The sequence below is a fragment of the Leuciscus leuciscus genome, assembly GCF_965113295.1.
Source record: "Leuciscus leuciscus genome assembly, chromosome: 15".
Lineage (NCBI taxonomy): Eukaryota > Metazoa > Chordata > Actinopteri > Cypriniformes > Leuciscidae > Leuciscus > Leuciscus leuciscus.
In genome coordinates this window covers 15,847,991-15,871,642 of record NC_138739.1, presented here as the reverse complement: position 1 = coordinate 15,871,642, position 23,652 = coordinate 15,847,991, and the positions used below count along the sequence as shown (strand labels likewise).

General features: G+C 39.1%; 1 protein-coding gene across 2 annotated transcripts in view; it reads right to left on the bottom strand.

The window, feature by feature from the left end:
* LOC309476166 (SLAM family member 5-like) overlaps positions 1 to 23,652 on the bottom strand; it is a 222,374-nt gene that overhangs the window by 19,340 nt on the left and 179,382 nt on the right. Inside the window, exon 6 of one of the 2 annotated variants that reach the window (XM_082139401.1) lies at positions 22,850 to 22,982. The exons of the other annotated variant lie outside the window; for it this stretch is intronic. Within the exon in view, the coding sequence (XP_081995527.1) occupies positions 22,935 to 22,982 (48 nt within the window). The 3' untranslated portion in view covers positions 22,850 to 22,934. Of the gene's footprint in view, positions 1 to 22,849; positions 22,983 to 23,652 lie in introns of those variants that run through there. 2 annotated transcript variants of the gene reach the window in all.

Sequence of the window (23,652 nt, the reverse complement as noted above, 5' to 3'; positions counted from 1 at the left end):
AAATCGATCATAACTCCAGTTAACTATGGAGTGCCGCAGGGATCTGTGTTAGGCCCTCTGTTATTTTCAATATATATGATGCCACTTGGAAATATTATAAGGAAACATGGAATTAGTTTCCATTGTTATGCTGATGACACTCAAATATATATTTCATCAAGGCCGGATGAAAACGCTAAATTTTCCAAATTGACAGAGTGTGTTAAAGATATAAAAGATTGGATGACGCGTAATTTTCTTTTATTAAATCCAGACAAGACAGAGGTAATACTTATCGGTTCAAAAAACCGCCCACAAAACCTCGCACAATACAACTTTAACATCATAGGATGTCCTGTTACTTTATCCTCTACAGTAAAATACCTGGGTGTTATACTCGATTGCAACCTGTCTTTTGAAAATCATATTTCATATGTTACAAAAACAGCCTTTTTCCACCTTAGAAACATTGCTAAGCTACGTAATATGCTATCAGTTTCTGATGCAGAAAAGTTAGTTCATGCATTCATGACCTCGAGACTGGATTACTGTAATGCCTTATTAGCTGGTTGTCCTGCATCCTCAATAAACAAGCTACAGTTAGTCCAAAATGCCGCCGCTAGAGTTCTTACGAGATCAAGAAAATATGATCATATAACACCGATTTTATCATCACTGCATTGGTTACCTATAAAGTTCCGTATTAATTACAAGGTATTGCTAGTGACTTATAAAGCCCTAAACGGCTTAGCTCCAGTCTATTTAACGGATCTTCTATCGCCCTATAATCCATCGCGCTCTTTAAGATCACTAAATTCAAGGCTTTTGGTCATACCTAGTATATCCAGAACCACCAAAGGAGGGAGAGCATTTTCACATTTGGCTCCAAAACTCTGGAATAGTCTTCCTGATACTGTTCGTTGCTCAGATTCGCTCTCCCAGTTTAAAACTAGATTAAAGTCGCATCTCTTCAGCCAGGCATTCATATAATCCCACAGTTCAAACTACAATCCGGCCTCTAGCTCATAAATGCCAGAGGAGAACTGGCCCCCGACTGAGCCTGGGTTCTCCCAAGGTTTTTTTTCTCCATTAGGTCACCTGATGGAGTTTTAGGACACCATTAGGTCACTTGATGGAGTTTTTCGGTTCCTTGCCACTGTTGCCTTTGGCTTGCTCAGTTGGGGATATTTTGGGGATATTTAATTTAATTTTATCAATCAATAAATTCCTCTTGAAACAAACTTTGTTGTATTATTTAAATTGAATACTGTGAAGCTGCTTTGATACAATCTGTATTGTGAAAAGCGCTATACAAATAAACTTGACTTGACTTGACTAGTAATACTGTTAAAACCTTAACGATACCCATCCCTATTGGCAGCAACAAATTAAAAGTTATGGCCAATTTAACTGTGATTAAATTCAGTATATATATGTCTACCATATGTTGCCACCCCTCAAAAATCCCTGCCCCCCTCTCGCCACCCCATAAATATTTTTCTAGACCCGCCCCTGCGTAGATTACGGGGTCTACAATAGGAATAATTGTGGACGGGCTACGTTGAAAATGAAAATTACCGACGTGTGTGCACCAGTGATGCGCGGGTTGATCCGAAATGAGCGGGTGCCTGCGGTCACCCGCGGTTACCCGCGGTTACGAGTCATCCAAAAATATTTTTAATGATATTCGGGTCGCGGTCGGTCGGGTCGTTTGAAATAAAGATGCCAATTAAACCTTTGTAATTTATATAGTAGTATAGAGAGCATAAGCGGAGTGGAGCGGTGAGAATCTTCGCTCATCGCTCACGGAACTGTCCACCCCTCCGCTCCCCCGTTCAAAGCTACATCAGGCCGCTCCGCTCATTATCGCTCGATCAGCGCTCAACGCAGTTTGATCCGCGCTCCACTCAAATCGCCCCCCGCTCGCTCCAAAAAGGGGAAAAAAAATCTACATGTAGCCTATATCACTGTAGCTTAGACCACAGCCTTACCTCCTAAAGAACTAATGAGCAACAACAACATTTTTCAAATAGAAATGTTTTATTTCAAATGACAAATTAGGCCTATGTAAGAAGGAATATAGCCTACACAAAGTCCTGTAAAATTAAACGAATAAATGGGCCTAATAATATGAATAACAATTATATAAACAAAAATATAGCCTACATCAAAATTTTAAAAGTAAATTTACTATTAGGCCAGAATTTTGATAAGTTAACTTTTGTGCAACGCGCACGATTAAAATTTAAATGGGCTTATATCCATTGTACACACAAACTGCTGTAAAATAAAACGAATAAATGGGCCTAATAATATAAATAAAATTTATATAAACAAAAATATAAAATAAATATAAATAAACGTTTTAAAAGTAGGCCTAGGCTAAATTAACTATTAGGACAACATTCTTATAACTGAACTTGTGCGCAGCGCGCAGGATTAAAATTTAAATGGGCTTGTATCAATTGTTTGCATTTTACGCTGTTTTTAATTTAGGCTACACTTTAAGTTACCGTATTCAATTTGCTAACCTTTTGCTTTCTTCCCAGCGTGTTCACATATCACACTGCATGTTTTCGAGAGATGTGTCTTTTTAGATTCCAAAATTAATCTTTAGGCCTACTGACTGAAACGATGTCGTTTTCTTCTACCACATAATAGTTAGTTTTACACCTGTATGACTTCTTATTTTCCTTTTTGAAGTAGCCTACTTTTTGAACTCCATTATTGAGCCGAGTTTTGACTGAAAATAGAATCCATCTTGCAGTCATCAACAGTAGACTGAGTCAGGCTTGACTGAGCATGCTTCAGAATCCTGGTGTGCGCGGAGCGAAATTGGAGCGGGAAATAGGGCGACGCTCCATCCTTTTAAAAATGCCGCTCTGCGTTCTGTCCAAGATCCGCCCGCTCGCTCCCGCTCCACTCCGCTCACATGCAATTTTCTATGAAATACATAGGCCTACACTTTATTGGCTGAATAACTGGCGCGAAGATGACGCACGAGCTCAGTCTGCAGGTAGAGATGGAGGCGGCAAGAGAAAAGGTGAAGACTGGGGAGTGGAAGCTCCGCAAATACACAAACAGAAAGAGCAAAGTTGCCGAAATAATGAAAGATAATGACCAAAGTGCTGGCTTTGTCATGTGTATTTCTTGCTATGCATTTACTAGCCTACTTTTAAAAAATGCGGGTCAGGAAGCGGGTCGGGTACAATATTTTCTTTCTTTTTTTTTTGCGGTCCGAGTTGCGGGCGGGTTAGTTGAAAACGTCGGTCGGGTCCGGGTTGTTTATACATTGACCCGCGCATCACTGGTGTGCACTATCGGGAGTTTCCCCATGCTACTGTTTATTTAAAAAAAGACTGCAATAAGAATTCAGTGGTTATGCATTCATTAAGAGAGATACATAGTGTATTGCAAGCTATGAATTTATGATTCTTTTATTTTATGTTGACACTATTTTTTATATATATAAGCCTATATATATAAATATATATTCAGCCTTTCATCCAGACTATTTTAACTTGTCTGGTTGATTTTTTGCTGTTTGATTCTGAGGAATTAAATAAGTGGGCTGCATTTAAATGTACTTATCTGACTTTCATTAGTTAGATTCATGTATATGTTCAGTAATTCATCCAGACCGTGTTAACTTGTCTGGTTGATCTTTTACTACATTTAATTTTGAGGAATTAAATGGTATAATTTGGTGCTACAGCTGTCCACCTCCGAGGAGATGGATGCGCTTAGCTTCGAGTTAAGGGAATTGAAGATTCTACATCTCAATCTCCTGTGTACAATGAGTTTGGAGTTTATAACTTTGTAAATGGGGCTGCTGGGCGGAGCAGCCCTAGCCATTAACAAACTCATTGTACGGGCAGAGTGTAATTTCCTGTGCTCCCCCTCAGAAAGATTGGGGACCGGAATGGCATTCTTAACAGAAGCCTTTAAAGCAGAAGATGGATCTGAGGACTGTTTTTCTGTGAAAAAGGTTTCAGCCAAGGTCCTGATGCCACTGGTGTCAGACCTCTGAGGGCAACCCCGACCGGGGTGGAGCGGTGTACATCTCAGTATACGGTGCCCGCCCCACCTCGGTGCCCTCAGGAGGCCGTTCTGCCAACCCCACCACCCTTGGTGCCTCGGGGCGCAGCGGTCTCCAGCGAGCACATGGCTCAGTGTCACCACAGCACTGTGTCAAACTCGCACCCTCTGAGGGGGGTTCAAAAAGAGTCAGTTCAGTGCTTCAGGTCACCGAAGTGGCTGTTACTATAACACCAGAGGCCAGTCTCGAGAGACTGGTACCCTTAGTAGATTTTCTGACAGAGTGGAAGAATCTGCCGAATATATCTCCATGGGTCCTGCAGATAATAGAGAGAGGTTACAGAATCCAGTTTCGTTCTCCTCCACCTCGTTACAACGGGGTGCTACTCGTGTTAGTACATCCCGAGCAGGCTCTGGTAATGGAGCAAGAAGTAGAGTCTCTATTAGCGAAGGGAGCTATAGAGTAGGTGTACTCGCCCGACAGAGAATCAGGGTTTTACAACCGCTACTTTATTGTTCCGAAAAAGGATGGGGGGTTGCGTTCCCATTTTAGATCTTCGTCTGTTGTATCGTGCAGTCATGAAACTCAAGTTCAAGATGCTCACACTCAAACAGATCGTGACTCAAATCAGATCCGAGGACTGGATTGTCACGATAGATTTAAAAGGCGCTTACTTCCATCCTCCCTCAACAAAGGAAGTTCCTGAGGTTTTCTTTTGGGGGCAAAGAATATCATTATCGGGTGCTTCCATTCGGTCTAACTCTATCACCCTGCACGTTCATGAAGTCCGTAGATGCAGCTCTGGCCCCGCCAGGCTGCAGGGCTACGCATTCTGAACTGCATCGATGACTGACTGATTCTGGCGGAATCAGAGCAGTTAGCAGTTCGGCATCGAGATGTCGTCCTCGCTCAGATGAAGAAATCGGGGTGAGACTCAATGCCAAGAAGAGTGTGCTTTCTCCACTACAGAGAACCACTTTCCTTGGTGTGGTATGGGATTCAGTCACGATGCGAGCCACACGATGCGCCCGTTCGTGTAGCTGCTATCCTCACAGCCACAAAAGAGTTGAAGCTAGGCCAGTCACGCACTGTGAAACAGTTCGAGAAACTGTTGGGCCTCATGGCAGCAGCGTCCAATGTGATACCCTTTGGCCTACTGTATATGAGACCTTTGCAGTGGTGGCTCAGAACCAGAGGGTTCTCCCCGAGGGGAAACCCACTTCGTACGATCAAGATCACGCGGCGGTGTCTCCGCGCCTTGGTTATATGGAGGCAATACTGGTTCCTATCCCACATGAGCAGTCACGCACTTTGAAACAGTTAGAGAAACTGTTGGGCCTCATGGCAGCAGGTCCATTGTGATACCCTTTGGCCTACTGTACATGAGACCCTTGCAGTGGTGGCTCAGAACCAGAGGGTTCTCCCCGAGGGGAAACTCACTTCGTACGATCAAGATCACGCGGCAGTGTCTCCGCGCCTTGGTTATATGGAGGAAATACTGGTTCCTTTCCCAGGTTCCGGTGTTGGGAGCTCTTTTCCATCGAGTTGCTATCTCGACAGATGTTTCCCTCACCGGCTGGGGAGTGGTAATGGGAGGCCGCTCATCCCAGGGCCTGTGGAGGAGTCATCATCTTTTTGGCACATAAATTGCCTGGAGATGATGGCAGTCTTCAATGCGTTGAGACAGTCCTCCCAGACCATCATGTGCTTGTCCGTACAGACAACACATCAGTGGTCTCTTTCATAAATATGTAGGAGCAGACATCCTGATGAGGCAGGGGCTGAGGCCCGGGGAATAGAGGCTCCACACCGAGGTGGTGGAGCACATTTGGGGGGTTTATGGCCAGGCACAAGTGGATCTCTTCGCGTCTCCGGATACAACGCACAGTCCACTTTGGTTCTCCCTCACACACCCAGCTCCCTTGGGGCTGGACGTTGTGCTATGGACATGGCCGAGGCTACGTCTGTACATCTTTCCCCCGATTACTCTGCTCCCAGGAGTTCTGGAGAAGGTCCGCCGGGACGGAATAAGTCTACTACTAGTAGAACCGTACTGGCTGGGCTGACTGGTTCTCGGACCTGGTGTCTTTCCTCGATGGCTCTCCCTTGGAGATTGGGAGAGGTGACCCTTCACCCCAGCCCAGAGATTTGGAAGCTGTGGGTTTGGCCTCTGAGGGGGCCCAACTCATTGACTTTGGTCTCTCAACTGAGGTTGTGGAGACCATATTTCACTCCAGAGCTCCCTCCACGAGGAAACTCTATGTATTTAGTGATGGGTTTTCCCTTCATATTGCGGGTCTGTGGACAGTGGGGCCCAGTTACTGCCCGATTGGTACAGTGCTGGAATTACTGCTGGCTTGTTTTTCCACAGGGTTATCCCCTTCCACACTGAAGGTGTACGTAGCGGCCTTAGTGCCTACATGTCCCTTTTGGTGGTATTTCCCTGAGGGGGGAGGGGGAGGGGGAGGGACCTTTGGTTGTTTCCTCTGTGGTGCTTTTAGACCAGGACAGGAGTATGGCGGCTTAGAAGCCTTATTATATGTAGATATCCCTGTAGGATGTGGTATGCGGCAGGCTGGTCCTCTCCGCTCACATTCGTAAGGTTTTGCAACTTCGACCTGGGCGCTTCCCCAGGTTCTCAAGTGCTCTTGTCTTAGTTGTGCAGTATTCACACAGACAGGTTCTGGTTCGTATGGCATGTTGGGCATTCTCGTTCCCAAAGCGTCATTGACGCATCGCGAGTTCCCTCGAAAGGGAACGTCTCAGGTTACGACTGTAACCCTAGTTCCCTGAGAAGGGAACGAGACGATGCGTCACTTTGCCATACTTCCTACATCCCTGTGATCGACTTGCTTCGGCCCTTTTCGAAGCTAGCGCAGTTCTAAACCGGATGTCCTTTATCCTTTCCTGGTCGTCACGTCACCCGCCCGTGACGCCCACTCTCGCCATTGGACTAGTTGACATAGGTGCTTCAGACGCAATCACGCAGGAGCGTTCCCAAAGCGTCATTGACGCATCGTCTCGTTCCCTTCTCAGGGAACTAGGGTTACAGTCGTAACCTGAGACGATCTCCAACATGACAACAAAGTCTGTGAAGTCCAGAGCGCCTCCTGCTGGATGAGCCGTCGAGAGGAGAAACATTGTCACAACATCAGGATAAGTGTGTAGCAAACAGACAGACGAAGATTCAGAAGAAGATAATTCCTATACGAAGTTTAATCCAATACAGAGTAGAGACACACATCTAACGTGAACGAGACCGAATAGAGAATGAATGTAAGGGTACAAAAATGAGGAGCACAAACGAGACTAATAAATTAAACAGCTGAAACCAATGTAAACAAACGAGAAGCGGGAAAACTGAACACAGGAATTCACAAGCTGTGATGATGACGCGCTTCTACAGTTATTAACATCATACATCTATCAAAGATGTTTTATAACACTATACTTTTTGCAATATTAACTTGGCATTAACTATAGCCAACATAAGTGAAAACTGCTGCTAGTGCAATACAGCTGGCGAGGGAGTAACGGAGAATTTGAAATCTTTCTCTCTTCAAGTTTCTTGAAAACAAGTTTGTTCTTGTAAGTGCCATGAATACAGATTTCATTCACTCATGGTGTCTTGCACTACATGTTCACCTTTAACATTTTAGAGGTTCAACCTGTGAACCTTTGTCTAATGTTTGTAAAGTGGACTTAGAGCTCCACTGCAAAACACATTTATTAAATGCAACAGATATTAGAGACACATTGTGATGACTAACAAGGACCAAATCTATTTAAAGCGCACTCAGAAAAATAGCACTATTTATAAAAATGTTCTGCTTTAAACACTAGAGAGCGATGATGTGCCAAAATATCCACCAGAACATATTGAAAAGAGCTTAGATTCTGGATGCTCTGGATGTTATGAACCACCAAATTAAATGAATACAGAGGCAAATAATAATAATAATAAAAACAGATTGTTAGATTGTGACACTATTATAATGCCACCACAAAATTCTCATCCCTTCTTTCACTCAAGAATGTATGGGCCCATTAAAAATAGGTCAGGAACTTGGAGACAATTCTCAGTTCACAAAACTTCTTCAGCTTTATTTTCTGCACGTTTGCTTTTATTTGTAAAGGGGTGATGTAGCAATCGTCCAATATACATTACATCATATAGGATATAAGAAGAAGAGAAAAACGAGTCCATCTTGTGTCCAGATGTCTTGGAAGCAGATTTCCTTGGACAAATCCAGTTCTACCAGAAAGACTCGGGAGAATTATTTCAATAAACCGTACATTTATTGACAGCTCAGCAAGCTGGTAATCTACAAAGTCATTTGGCGTAGGCCCTGTCCGTAGTGCATAATCCGAGAGTATCGGATCTGCAATTCCTGCCTAAAGATGAAGGCAGGGGCGCAGCAGACCCCCCGGGAGGTATGGACAGGACCATCCTGGTGGTGGTGGGGAGGATGGGGGTAATCGTCGCTTCAGTATCTGCGAACTCAAACATGTGTAAGTACCGAGCTTTTATACATGAGCATAAGAATATGATTGGATAGTGAAGGCAATAGGTGACGTAGCGTCTTCCCGGCAGAACTTATGCTAAAGCTTTCATATCTCCTATCTGGGCTGGTTTCCAAGGACCACACACACACAAACACACACATACATACATGGAAAGTACATTGGATTAAAAGTGATGTGTGAAGGAACAAGAAAAACTCCTCCCTTGTACAAGGCCAGCTAGTTTACACAGACCGGAGAGAGGAATCTTAAAAGGTGGGACAGACAGAAAAGTCAGACTGAGAGGTTTATTTTACACAGATGAAATCAAAAGATGCGATAAGAGCAAAAACAAAAGAGAGACAGAAGGAAACATAATAAATGTGAACAAAACCAAAAGGTGTGAATTCGCTTTAACATCAGTTCCAGTGGATAAATACAGTGTTTTATCATCGTTTTTTGGGAACATTTTCATACACAGCGTCCGTCTTTGATTTCTGCAAGGAAACACAAACTCAATCAGGAACTTGGTGATAAATGACATCAATCCTACAGTTCATCACAGGACTTTTTAAACCGTTAAATCATCAAACAGTTTAAGTTCTGAAGGTTTTTTCACAAGCCTGCACTGAAGTCTTTCACACTAAAGCAACAGCAGAGACACTTGTTGCAGAACGTCTACAAAGAAAGCAATGTCTGCTAAAGCTGCATCTCAGCTCAGATAATGATGAACCGCAGAGACGCTGCAGATCGAGGACACACAAAGCACTTTTTCATGTGCTTGAATGCCCGATATCGCTCTCTCTCTCTCATTGTCTTTCTCACTCTCACTCTCCTATCACTCACTCTGCTATCGATTGCTCCTGTCTGCCTCGCTGCCTGCTGTGAGTGTGTTTGCTTCGGTGCTGTAAGCTCCGTCTTAGCCTCGTATTTCCTTGTTTTGGACCATCATTTACTACAATTTCTAGTTGTTTATACTACTACTAAATACAGCTTACCCAACATCTCAGATTAACCTGACATCGCTAGCTTCCTTTACTACTAGCACAACACACTAGTAATTCGCTAGCCTGTTAACGCGCGCTCAGCTATTTTTATTTATTTATTTTTCTCTCGCGCCTTTGAGTTCATAAAAGCTCAGGTGAGTAAAAAACACTCAACAAACACGGTGAGTAATGTTTTGTCCTGTTATTATCATGCGTCGCGTCTGAACGCGTTGTTGTTTTTGGAGCTCTATCGATTTGATTTATAATTCTTGATTTTTCTCTTTAAACTCGCTTACAACGAACATTTTCTACTTTTCCTCACTGAGAAGCACTAACGTTACTGCTCAAACCTCATAGTTACAACGCGGACTGTTGAGCAGACGCGTCTCAAGCCTATTAGTGATCCAACGCTGCATACTCTTAAAGGTTACGTCCGTGGATCACGGCTGAACGCGTCTTCTCCACACTCACTTACAAACAAAAAAATGTTTTCGCCTATCGTGCGTCTACTCTACACCCCTACCACTAAAAAAAAAAAACGGATTATATCCAAGACTTCAGTCATAAATTAGTATTAATATTGATAGCATCACTGGTAGCTTCGTTGCTAACTCACTGTCCATCTGTTAAAATGGCGAATATATCAGATGTAAGTAGTCTACCTTTTGGTGCAGGTGAGGACACATTTGAGCTGCACGCACTGCAGTCTGAGCTGGAAGCTGTTGAGAAACAGATCCACGACCTTTTATTGAGACAGGCCGAGCTGAGAGACCGGTGTTTGGCTCTTGAAACATCACTCGCCGATGCACACAAATCAGTGTTTAACGTTACTAACCCGCTGACTCCGACCGCGTCTACTCCGTGCGTTCCTCAGCATCGGTCGCAATCAGCCATGGTCTCGTTCACTCCGGCTCCAACACGCCACCACGAAGCCTGGGTGGTTCCGCAGCGGAAGACGCGAGTCAGGTTTAGACCAAGACTGTCTCCGACCCTCCCGGTTTTCGAGTTATCCACATAAAACTATTATAAGCATGAGCCCCGTCTGATTGGTCGTGGCGGCGGTGTTGCAACCATTTATAGAGATATTCTCAATGTTACTCAGAAAAGGGGTTATAAGTTTATTTCATTTGAAGTACTTGTACTAAATGTTACGCTCTTAGATGTTAGAAAAACATCCCTATTATCTCTAGCCTTGGCTACCGTATATAGACCGCCAGGGCCTTACGCTGATTTCCTAAAAGAGTTTGCAGATTTTCTCTCAGACCTATTAGTCAATGTCGATAAAGCATTAATTGTTGGAGATTTGAACATGCACGTAGATAATCCAAATGATGCGTTAGGAGCTGTGTTTACAGATTTATTAAATTCATTTGGGGTCAAGCAAAACGTCACCGGACCAACACATCGTCTTAATCATACACTCGATTTAATTATATCACATGGAACCGATCCAACCGATATAGATATCATTCCACAAAGTGATGAAGTCACTGATCACTACATGGTAACTTGCATATTACGTACTGCTGTAATATGTCATGCGGCGTCGTGTTATCAACCAGGCAGAACAATCCTCCCATCCACCATAGATCATTTCTCAAATTGCTTTTCTAATCTGTCTCAGCTGCTGCCTGAACCCAAACAAACAGATGAACTAGAAGAACTAACTAGCACTATGAGCACCATTCTCTCTAGAACATTGGATGTGGTTGCACCTATTAAATTAAAAAAGGTCAGAGAGAAAAATAAAGCACCATGGTACAATAATACTACGCATGTTTTCAAGAGAGAAACCCGTATTTTAGAGCGTAAATGGAAACAAACTAATTTAGAGGTCTTTAGAATCGCGTGGAAAGACAGTATGTCACGTTAAAAAAAAAAGGCCCTAAAAGCATCCAGGGCTGAGCACCTCTGCAAACTAATAGAAAACAACCAAAACAATCCAAGGTTTTTATTTAACACCGTGGCTAGACTAACAAATAAACAGACGTCACCCGAACAAAATATCCCGTTACAGTTCAGTAGTAATGATTTCATGAACTTCTTCACTGAGAAAATAGAAAGCTTCAAAACCACAATTGTAAACGTTCAATCTTCAATTGCGCCTTATAATTCAGCTTCAATTATCACCCCGCAAGAACAATTACAGTGCTTTACAACTATAGAACAAAAAGAGTTAAATAAACTTATCACTTCATCTAAAACAACAACATGTTTATTAGATCCTATACCAACTAAACTACTGAAAGAAGTGTTACCTGTAGTGGAAGAGCCTCTCCTCAATATTATTAACTCGTCTTTACCTTTAGGTCATGTTCCAAGAACATTTAAACTGGCAGTTATATAAGCTCTCATTAAGAAACCACAATTAGATCATAATAATCTAGCAAATTATAGACCCATTTCAAATCTTCCATTTATGTCTAAAATATTAGAAAAAGTGGTGTCCGCTCAACTGGGCTCTTTCTTGCAACAAAATGATATCTATGAAAAGTTTCAGTCTGGATTCAGACCGCATCATAGCACTGAAACTGCGCTCGTTAAAATCACAAATGATTTACTTTTAGCTTCTGACCAAGGCTGTATCTCAATACTAGTTTTACTTGATCTTAGTGCTGCGTTCAATACTATAGATCACACATTACTCTTAGATCGACTACAGAATTATACTGGTGTTCAAGGACAAGCACTAAGCTGGTTCAAATCATACCTATCTGACCGCTACCATTTTGTCTATTTAAATGGAGAAAAATCGACCATAACTCCAGTAAACTATGGAGTGCCGCAGGGATCTGTGTTAGGCCCTCTGTTATTTTCAATATATATGATGCCACTTGGAAATATTATAAGGATACATGGAATTAGTTTCCATTGTTATGCTGATGACACTCAAATATATATTTCATCACGGCCGGATGAAAACGCTAAATTTTCCAAATTGACAGAGTGTGTTAAAGATACAAAAGATTGGATGACGCGTAATTTTCTTTTATTAAATCCAGACAAGACAGAGGTAATACTTATCGGTAAAAAAAAACGCCCACAAAACCTCGCACAATACAACTTTAACATCATAGGATGTCCTGTTACTTTATCCTCTACAGTAAAAGACCTGGGTGTTATACTCGATTGCAACCTGTCTTTTGAAAATCATATTTCATATGTTACAAAAACAGCCTTTTTCCACCTTAGAAACATTGCTAAGCTACGTAATATGCTATCAGTTTCTGATGCAGAAAAGTTAGTTCATGCATTCATGACCTCGAGACTGGATTACTGTAATGCTTTATTAGCTGGTTGTCCTGCATCCTCAATAAACAAGCTACAGTTAATCCAAAATGCCGCCGCTAGAGTTCTTACGAGATCAAGAAAATATGATCATATAACACCGATTTTATCATCACTGCATTGGTTACCTATAAAGCTCCGTATTAATTATAAGGTATTGCTACTGACTTATAAAGCCCTAAACGGCTTAGCTCCAGTCTATTTAACGGATCTTCTATCGCCCTATAATCCATCGCGCTCTTTAAGATTACTAAATTCAAGGCTTTTGGTCATACCTAGGATATCCAGAACCACCAAAGGAAGGAGAGCATTTTCACATTTGGCTCCAAAACTCTGGAATAGTCTTCCTGATACTGTTCGTTGCTCAGACTCACTCTCCCAGTTTAAAACTAGATTAAAGTCGCATCTCTTCAGCCAGGCATTCATTTTTCTCCATTAGGTCACCTGATGGAGTTTTAGGACCCCATTAGGTCACTTGATGGAGTTTTTCGGTTCCTTGCCACTGTTGCCTTTGGCTTGCTCAGTTGGGGATATTTTGGGGATATTTAATTTAATTTTATCAATCAATAAATTCCTCTTGAAACAAACTTTGTTGTATTATTTTAATTTAATACTGTGAAGCTGCTTTGATACAATCTGTATTGTGAAAAGCGCTATACAAATAAACTTGACTTGACTTGACTTCAGCACAGGTGACATGAGGAACAACTTTATTTTTTTACTTTCCAGTGAAATTCTAATGGTATAAAATGAGTGGGTTTTTTTTATTTATTTTTTATAACAAAGCAAATTATTTATAGTTTGAAATGTTTACAGGTATGATTTTAAAGAAATTATGGTTTAAATTAGTAGGCCACAGACACATCACAAGCTGGCTTTGGCGTAACTAATGCATCAAAAAATCATAAAACCTACTTCATGATATGTAGGCAAAACAAAGACAGAAAGCAGCAAGTCAAAAATAGAAATCAATAAACTAAAAATGCATCATGATGCAACAACATGAGCGATCTAGTTCAGTCAAATTATACACTGGTGTCAATTTGATGCCAAATACATTGCGATCAAAGAATTAAAAGTAATGAATCAACTTATGACGAAAACATTTAGCCTACAAAAAGTAAAAACTAAATGATCAGAATTGCAAGCAAAATAATGTTTTCTAGTTCTACAATAATTCGTTTTTTACTCTGACTTTTTTTTTTTTACTGTACTTTTATTTTCTCTCTACTCACTGTTTTTCTCTTCACTTACGATTCCAAACGTTACGCTCCGAGTTTCACATAGAGCACCCCAGTTCCAGCACACAACACTCCCATATGGTTATTGTTGGGGAACCAAATAAGGTAGGTTATTTTTGTGTAACCAAATACTAACCTTCACAGAATGTTGGATTGAAGTTTTTTTTTTTTTTTTTTTTTTTTTGTAACAACCTAAAATTAACCATCCTAGCACTTTCCCTGCAAGTTATTTTTAGGTTTTATTTTTATAACCATGTAAACTAATTGTGCAATGACCAATACACAAAATAAAAATACAAAAAAAATATATATATATATATATATATATATATATATATATATATATATATATATATATATATAAAATATTTTTTACAAAAATAAATTTTTCAAATAAAATATTAGTGTAGTAATTACTCTTATAGCATTTATATATTAAGTTTTTGTTCCATATAAAAATCAGAGTTTAGACCTGAATTCAAAATTGATCTCACAGTAAAATCACAGTTTAATCATTTACACTTGAGAATAGTGTTTAGTTAAGAAACATTTTCTTCATCGGTTCAGTGAAAACTCATTATATTAATGTACATTGTTCAGTACATTAATAAAAAAGTATGTTTTAGCTGTATAAATGATGGTTTGCTCCAGAAAATCTTGCAGAGGTACAAATATAATAAAAAAAATACTGTTTTATAAGAATACGCTTAATAGTAACATAAAAATTAAGAAATAACGTTTTATTAATATAAAGCTTTTTGTAGCACACTGCTGAACTTGTTAAAATATGTATAATGTTTGTATTCCTCCAGGAGATGTGGCTCGACGTAATAAAACATGGAGAGACTCTTGAACCTCAGAGTGAGAAAACTTTATTGATAAAGGCAAGAAAAATACAAATGACAAATGGAGAGCGGTAGTAGTAAAGTGAGGTCTGTGTGTCTCTATTCATTTGTTTTACATGTCTGAGGGAAATATAAACAATAAAGTCCTTCAAATTGTTTTTAAAAATACCAAGACACTGAAAATGCAAAGGGAGAGCAAGCTTGAGTAATAAACGACATTTATAAGGACAAAAACACTAGAAAAACAAGAAATACACTTGAAGAACATCTGATGTTCAGTGTGCTGCTTTAGATTTCAATACTTCCTGAAAAAGATGAACATATAAAGCCATAAATCGAACAAATATTTATGTAAAAACAATTTGTGAGAAATGACATCATCAGTTAGTTACCTGATGTGTGAATATGTGCTTGATCTTGTTCAGCTCTTCTGGATCTGATGTCATAAACCAGAATTATGACAGTAGCCACGCCCACCAGAGCAGAGAGGACCAATCGGATCACAGCTTCAGTAGGACCACAACAGTGGACAGAGTCTGAGGAATAAAAACATCAAACTGAGATCAGATCAGTCATTAAAAGCTAATATCAGCACTGACTTCAACTAAGATCATCAGTGCTGTGGTACCTGCACATGTGTGACAGAGTGTGTTGATGTCCAGATGTGTGGTCTGGTTGCTGATGGGATTGTTCAGCACACAGCTGTAGGTGTTTTTATCCTGATATTCCACCTCCAGAGGTAGAGAGAGACTGATGCTGAGATCACACACACTGATGCTGGACAATACACTGATTCCTTTGTACCAGGAGAGAGTCGCATCACGCACATTCAACACTGAACACAACAATGAACATGATGATGAGGATGATGATGATGACGAGCAATCTCTGATGATGACAGGAACAGGCAGACGAGCTGGGAAACATAAGAGAATAAGGAGAAATCTGAACAAATAAAAAGTTTTGTTATGAAACTCTAGATGGCACAGTCTGATTGGTCCTTCATTAAATCCACATGATTCTCTATAGGGCACAGATGATTGGTTCCTGCTGTATCTGCTCAAACTTCAAATACTTGGTCAGCATTTGCAGTAGCAGTGCGGCGCTCTTTCAGAAACCCTCCACCTTCCCCAGCTCCACCTGTATAGATCTGCTGCAGGTAACTCATGTACGCTATATACAGCAGCAGCATATCTTGCTCACAGCACACGTGTGTGTTTGCTCTGCAGCAGCAGAAATAACCAAATCTAATCAACAATCTGATTTTCGGTTCAATGTGTTGAGTGAGTGTTTATACGGTCTGTCATCTCAAACTATAAAATAAGAAAACATATGACTGGTGCTGAGCCAAAGACGGATGCGCTCTGCACTTGTCACATCACAGTGTTTTCAACCACATAATGTTTCTTTTAGGTTGCAGACATTTAAATACACATACAGTAGGTACAAGAAAAAAAACATTTAGTAGTTTTTACAAGATAAACATACAGTTAACAAAACAGTTTGTAAAAAACACTGATGTTGATGGAAGCAGCAATAATAATGAGAATATATTTGAAGGAAAGGACAACCCAGATCCAGCCCACATCTGGCACACGTGGATTCCACATATACCAGATGTGGGCCGGATCTGGGCCGACACTGTTGCTGTCTGGGAAATGATTTCTACTCACCATACACAGAAACATTGAATGTTTTTGATGATGATGATGATGATGATGATGATGATAATGATTCTGCTCTAGTTATATAAAGTTTATAGATTCCAGCCTGTTCAGTTGTGATGTTTGTGATGGTCAGAGATCCAGTTTGATTGTCCAGCTTCAGTCTGTCTCTGAATCTCCCATCAGTGAAAGCTAGACTTTCTTTTTCAGACTCCCACAGTATGTGATTTTCTCGTAGGCCTATTTCAGTAAGCCCAGGGTTTAAAGTGACTGAATCTCCCTCCGACACTGACACTGACTTCATCTTATCTGCATCACCAAACACACATGGAGAACAAACAGGAACAGGGTTTGCACAGATTAACTTTTAAATAACTTTATGATTGTTTGAGAAAGTAAATAGTTTGAAATTTAAAATCAATAAGATCATAAAACAACAGAATAGAGTAAAATGGTGTGTGGATATTATATGGAGTGATCAAAAAATAAAAAGGTGAAACAAATATTTAACTCACAGTTGATAGTGAGACTGAAATGTATGCTCATTGGTCGGTTGGTATGTACTTCATAATCTCCAGCATGTTCAGTTCTGATGTTTGTGATGATCAGAGATCCAGTTTGATCGTCCACCTTCAGTCTGTCTCTGAATCTCCCATCAGCAACATCATCATATACAGTGATGCTGTCATTATTTACATTTATTTCAGCAATTAAATATTTTCCAAACAGCCACCGAATTTGATTTCCATTCTTCATTTCATACATGCAATGGGTACAAATGCTTAGAGTGACCGAATCTCCCTCCATCTCTGACATTGGTAAAACTCCTATAGAACTAGACACACCTGAAGAACAGAGAGAGAGTTTGTCACAGATTAAAGATTTAAATAACTTGATTTCGGTTTGATGAAGCTTCCCCAAAATACTTGAATTATTTGAATCTGAAGTGAATAACATTCTGCAGCAGTATAAACAGAAAACATGCTGAATGAAATGTGTAATAATTAAAACATAATTTTACATGGACCAGAAACTAAATAAAAATACACTTTTACTTAGATAAGAGTAATGTCACACTTAAACGAATGCTGTTGGGTATTTTAGCTTCATACTTATTTAATATATCCCTAATAAATGTGTTTAGACCTGAATCAAAACTTTAAAAATCAATAACTTATACTTGAGAATAACAGTCAATGTTAATCATCTCTGACTAATTTCACCGATAATGTAAAACAGAAGCAACTGAAGCCTTAAAAATCATTTCAAACTCACCATCCAGACTCCACAAACAAAACAAAAATAATTTGAGAAACATTTTCTTCATCAGTTCACTGAAAACCCTACAAAGTGAGCCATAAAATGTCTGATGACACTCCGACTGATCGGACACACGACTGAACTGTGATATTTTGCTGGTTTAATCGTCTCTCAAAAAGTTGCAACCCCTGTCACAGTTTCCTTCATCAGAGGAAGTCATGCAAAGAAAGCTGTTGCTGATCTTATATTTTCTTTGAATTCTGGCCCTGTATTAGTTGAGTGAAACGTTGCATGAGTGTTGGATTAGATCCATATCTGGGCCCGCATGTATAAAACTTCTAAGAATTACTCTTACGAATAGTCTTAAGCTTTGACTTAAGTGTCAAAAAATGATTAGTAAAAAGTAGGACTTCTCTAAGAGTAGGAGACTTTTATAAAGAAGCTAAAAGCAACTTTCAGTAAAGTCTAAGACTCCTAAGTACTGACTGAAGTGGGACTTAAGGACTACAAGGATGTCAACCCAAAATGTCCACCCTCAACCTCTGAATCAGCCAATAGTGAACCTGCAACGGTGAGGTCACTGCAGCATTTAATGTAATTATAATAAAATAATTGAATTAAGACACTGAAACTTTAATATTTCAATTATTTATTTTTTTAATTGCTTTGCATTGTGCAAAGTTGTCACATTATCATTATTATAGAAGTTATCACGTGATTATTGATGCTGTGGGGCAAAGGAAAATTGTCAGATTTACCCTTTATTCAAATAGTATTCAAAATGTGTTAAAGATGTTGTAAGCTTATTGTGTAGTTGTGCCTGGAGTCAATTGTTTATTTGTGATAACACAATGAAACATTCCAAATTGTACAGACATAATTTTTAGCCAGACTATCATACAAAGAAATTATGAACGCATGAAAAAACAAGAGAGGACAATGAAATATTAATAACTGACTATGTTGCAGACAATGTATGATTTTTTTTCTCCTGTGAGCTTTTTAGTTTTTCTAAAACCTGTAGCTGTAGTTTACCCTTTGTTGTCACTCAATATTCAAGAATATTATTGATCTATCTGCATTGAAACCATTATTTGAGAATTGAACTGAGCTGGATGATGACATCACAATTTTCTCCAGAGCGGCTGAATAGATAAAGGAACTAAATAGATAACTAATGATTTTTTACAAAGGAAATGAAAGCTTTAGAGTAAGTTACGGACAGGGCCTACGCCAAAGAACTTTATATCATAATATTTGCTTGCAGGGCTGTTAATAAATGTATACTTTATTAGATCATTTTGCCTCCCGAGTCTTTCTGGTAGAAATGAATCAACACTGAACTTACTTAAGCTGTACAATGACACTGTTTTCTTCTAGAGCTGCTGTACAGCCAAGACTAACTTTGTTGCATTATTTTCCTGTTATCTCTGTAAAGCTGCTTTGAAACAATCTGTATTGTAAAAAGCACTGTAGAAATAAAGTTGACTTGAAATCATTTTGTTAGATAAATACCTTCACTAAGTTTAGTGTTTTGTTCTTCCCTCATATTTTAAAATATAAAAAAAATATATAAATATAAAATATTTTCCTCATAATTTGATGGTTTAAGCGAACTTGTAGGGTCATGAAAAAAATAAATAAAAAAACCCTCTGAACATCACTTTTGGCCACTACTGTATATTTGGTGTGGTCAGTGCCACAATAATGCTATTCAAGAGCCTGCTGGACTGTGGACTGAAGGGCCCGAGTCATCACAGGTGCACTACTGCATTTTTCCAGTCGCATTACTTTCATTTAATGTCATTGCTATACAATTTCTTAAAGGTAAGTTACAAAAAGAATACCTTGATGATTAAACTTTTTTTTATCATTTGATCAACATTATCATCATTTAACTCCAATACATCATATTTTCGTTGAAAAGTGCGTGGCCGCCTCCTCTCTGCTGCCATCCTAACTAGGTTTGGAGACATCTTCAGCTCTATTAAATAATTTACAAGCTGAGACCAAGTCTTAACACTTAGGAACCTTTATGAACCACACTTATTCTTAAGTTTAGGAATAAGAGTAAAATGACGTTATTCTTAGAATTTTGACAGACTCGAGACTTAAATTTTACTCTGAGTGGCTTTATGCATACGGCCCCTGGTGTTTTATTTTATGTTGTGAGCATCAATTCTGTTTGACCTCTGACCCTTTTTTGGCAGCACTTTATTCAGTGTAAAGATGTTTTGTATGGAGTAGAAGATTAAAAGGTTCATAGTAGCAGCAAAAAAGATGGACGAATGCTTCACAAACTAGTGACACAGAGAGAGAGAAAAAACATCCAGCAGAAGCTGTTTATCCACCCAACAGATAAAACCACATTTCTGTACAGATAAAACAGAGGAAACCCATTGCAGCGTCCAATTAGGTTTGAGTTCGTGTTTGATATCTCAGGCTTTTGATTACAGACTTTGTTATCTTGGTGAATCTGAGCAAAATAACTCTTAAAGCACATGCGAGTTTACCTCTGGTCTTTTCTTCTGGCCTGGGGAAACGGAGAAGCGTAGAGGCCTGGATCAATGTTTTCTCAAATTCATGTAAAGTTATGATGGGCTTACACACAATAGGCTAATTCTAATATTGTACCTGTAATGGTAACAAAAGTTGGGAAAAAATTAACTGAAATGATTAATCTTTTTAGTGCACGGATATCTCCAACATGATAACAAAGTCTGTGAAGTTCCGAGCGCCTCCTGCTGGATGAGCCGTCGAGAGGAGAAACATTGTCACAACACCAGGATGTGTGTGTAGTAAACAGACAGACGAAGATTCAGAAGAAGATAATTGCATTACTAAGTTTAATCCAACACAGAGTTGAGACACACATCTAACGTGAACGAGACCGAATAGAGAATGAATGTAAGGGTACAACAATTAGGAGCACAAACGAGAATAATAAATTAAACAGCTGAAACCAATGTAAACAAATGAGAAGCAGGAAAACTGAACATAGGAATTCACAGACAGTGATGATGACGCGCTTCTACAGTTATTAACATCATACATTTATCAAAAAAAAAAAATACGTTTATAACACACTATACTTTTTGCAATATTAACTTGGCATTAACTATAGCCAACATAAGTAAAAACCGCTGCTATAGTGCAATCCAACGGAGAATTTGAAATATTTCTCTCTTCATGTTTCTGGAAAATGGAAAGTTTCTTTGTTCATGTAAGTGCCATGAATACAGATTTCACTCACTCACTCATGGTGTATTGCACTACATGTTCACCTTAAACATTTTAGAGGTTCAACCTGTGAACTTTTGGCTAATGTGTAAAGTGGACTGAAAGCTCCACTGCAAAACACATTTATTAAATGCAACAGATATTAGAGACAAAGTTTAATGACTACAAGGACCATATCAAATCCAAAGCATCGATTTAAAGCTCAATGTATAAATAGCACTATTCATAGATAGGCAATTTTCTGCTTTAAAAACACTAGAGAGTGATAATGTGCCAAAATATCCAGCAGAGCACAGTGGAAAGAACTTGTGATGCGTTTAAATTCACTTACTTGTACCACGCCCTAAAAGTAGCCTATTTAATCTTTTTGTGAAGAAAAAGTAGATACTTTTGAGTGTGTAGCAGAAGAGTAGAGAAGCTTTGGGACAGGCTATATCACGTCATACAATTGCGTCTTTAACGCTTGCCAGCTGTCGCTTGGTTACACGCATCCTGTCAGGCAAACTGACCTGTCAATCATCTTGTCAAATATAAAATCCTCCACATTTCATTTCCTACCGTATCGGAGAATTTGAGCTGCAGTCGCGGGTCTTTCATGCAGAGAACTCTCCTCATATTAATGCATTATTAATAATGCTATTAACTTTATGATGCTGAGTTAATGGCTAAACTGATCTTTATAAAAGTCCACATTGTTATTGCAGATGAAATATAACACGGATAACATTAAATATATATATATATATATATATATATATATATATATATATATATATATATATATATATATATATATATATATATATTTTTTTTTTTTTTTATCAGGTAAACTTTGATTAGTCACTCAGACCGTTATCTAAACCTCGCACCGTCTGTCGCGCATATCCGATATGTTTTGTAGTTTTTTAACACTTTTTACTCGTGTTTGTAGTTCCTCCTCAAAAGCGCAATGGGTTGTGGGTAATATTAGCCTTTAGAGTGAGCACGAATCCACACTTCGAAAATACACTGGGAATAGTAGACCATGGGGACTTCTGGCATACTCTTTTCAACATACTATGCTTTTGGACACACTTATTTTAATCTCACATACTGTTTTGGATGGATAGTATGGACATTGAGATGCAGGGGCTGGATGCTACTATTTATGAACCACCAAATTAAAGGGATGGTTCGGAGTAATTTCAACCTAGGGTCCTTTGCACCATGACCTCGAACCAAAATTCTCATCCCTTCTTTCACTCAAGAATGTATGTAGAGATTAAAAAGAGTCAGGAACTTGGAGACAATTCTCCCTTAACAAAACTTCTTCAGCTTTATTTTCTGCACGTTTGCTTATACATTGTCAAGGGGTGGTGTAGCAGTCGTCCAATGAGAGTATACATTACATCATATAGAATGTAAGACGAAGAGAAAAACAAGTTCATCTACAAATGTCCAAATGTCTTGGAAGCAGATTTCATTAGACAAATCCAGATCTCCTATATGGGCTGGTTTCCAAGAACCACACACACACACACACACACACACACACACACACACACACACACACACACACACACACACACACACACACACACACACACACACACACATATATATATATAAAGTACATTGGATAAAAAGATATTTGTGAAGGAACAAGAACAACTCCTCCCTTGTACAAGGTCAGCTAGTTTACACAGACTGGAGAGAGGAATCTTAAAAGGTGGGACTGACAGAAAATAACATTTTACACAGATGAAATCAAAAGATGTGATAAGAGCAAAAACAAAAGAGAGACAGAAGAAACATCCTGGCAGAGAATAAATGTGAACAAAACCAAAAGCTGTGAGTCAGGGATCGTATGAGCTTTAACATCAGTTCCGGTGGATAAATACAGAGTTTGATCATCGCTTTTTGGGAACATTTTCATACACAGCGTCCGTCTTTGATTTCTGCAAGGAAACACAAACTCAATCAGGAACTTAGTGACTTTTTCAACCGTTAAATCATCAAACAGTTGAAGTTCTGCAGGTCTGCAGTCTCTGCTCTGAGAATGACTGTCTTTCACACTAAAGCAACAGCAGAGACACTTGTTGCAGAACGTCTACAAAGAAAGCAATGTCTGCTAAAGTTGCATCTCAGCTCAGATAATGATGAACCGCAGAGACGCTGCAGATCGAGGACACACTTCAGCACAACATGAGTAACAACTTTATTTTTTTACTTTCAAGTGAAATTCTAATGGTATAAAATGAGTGTGAATTATTTATAGTTAAAAATGTTTACAGATATGATTTTAAACTTAGTAGGCCACAGACACATCACAGGCTGGCTTTGATGTACTGTAACTAATGCATCAAAATCATAAAACCTAATTAATGATTAAGTCAAAAATAGAACAAATGTGTGCAATCTAGTTCAGTCAAATTATACACTATGGCGTCAATTTGATGCCAAATACATTGCGATCACAGAATTAAAAGTAATCAACTTATGACGAAAATATTTAGCCTACAGAAATATTTTAAAACAAAATGATCAGAATTGCAAGCAAAATAATATTTTCTATGTTAAAGCAGCACTAGGTAACTTTTCAACCTTCATAGTATATTTCCAAGACTC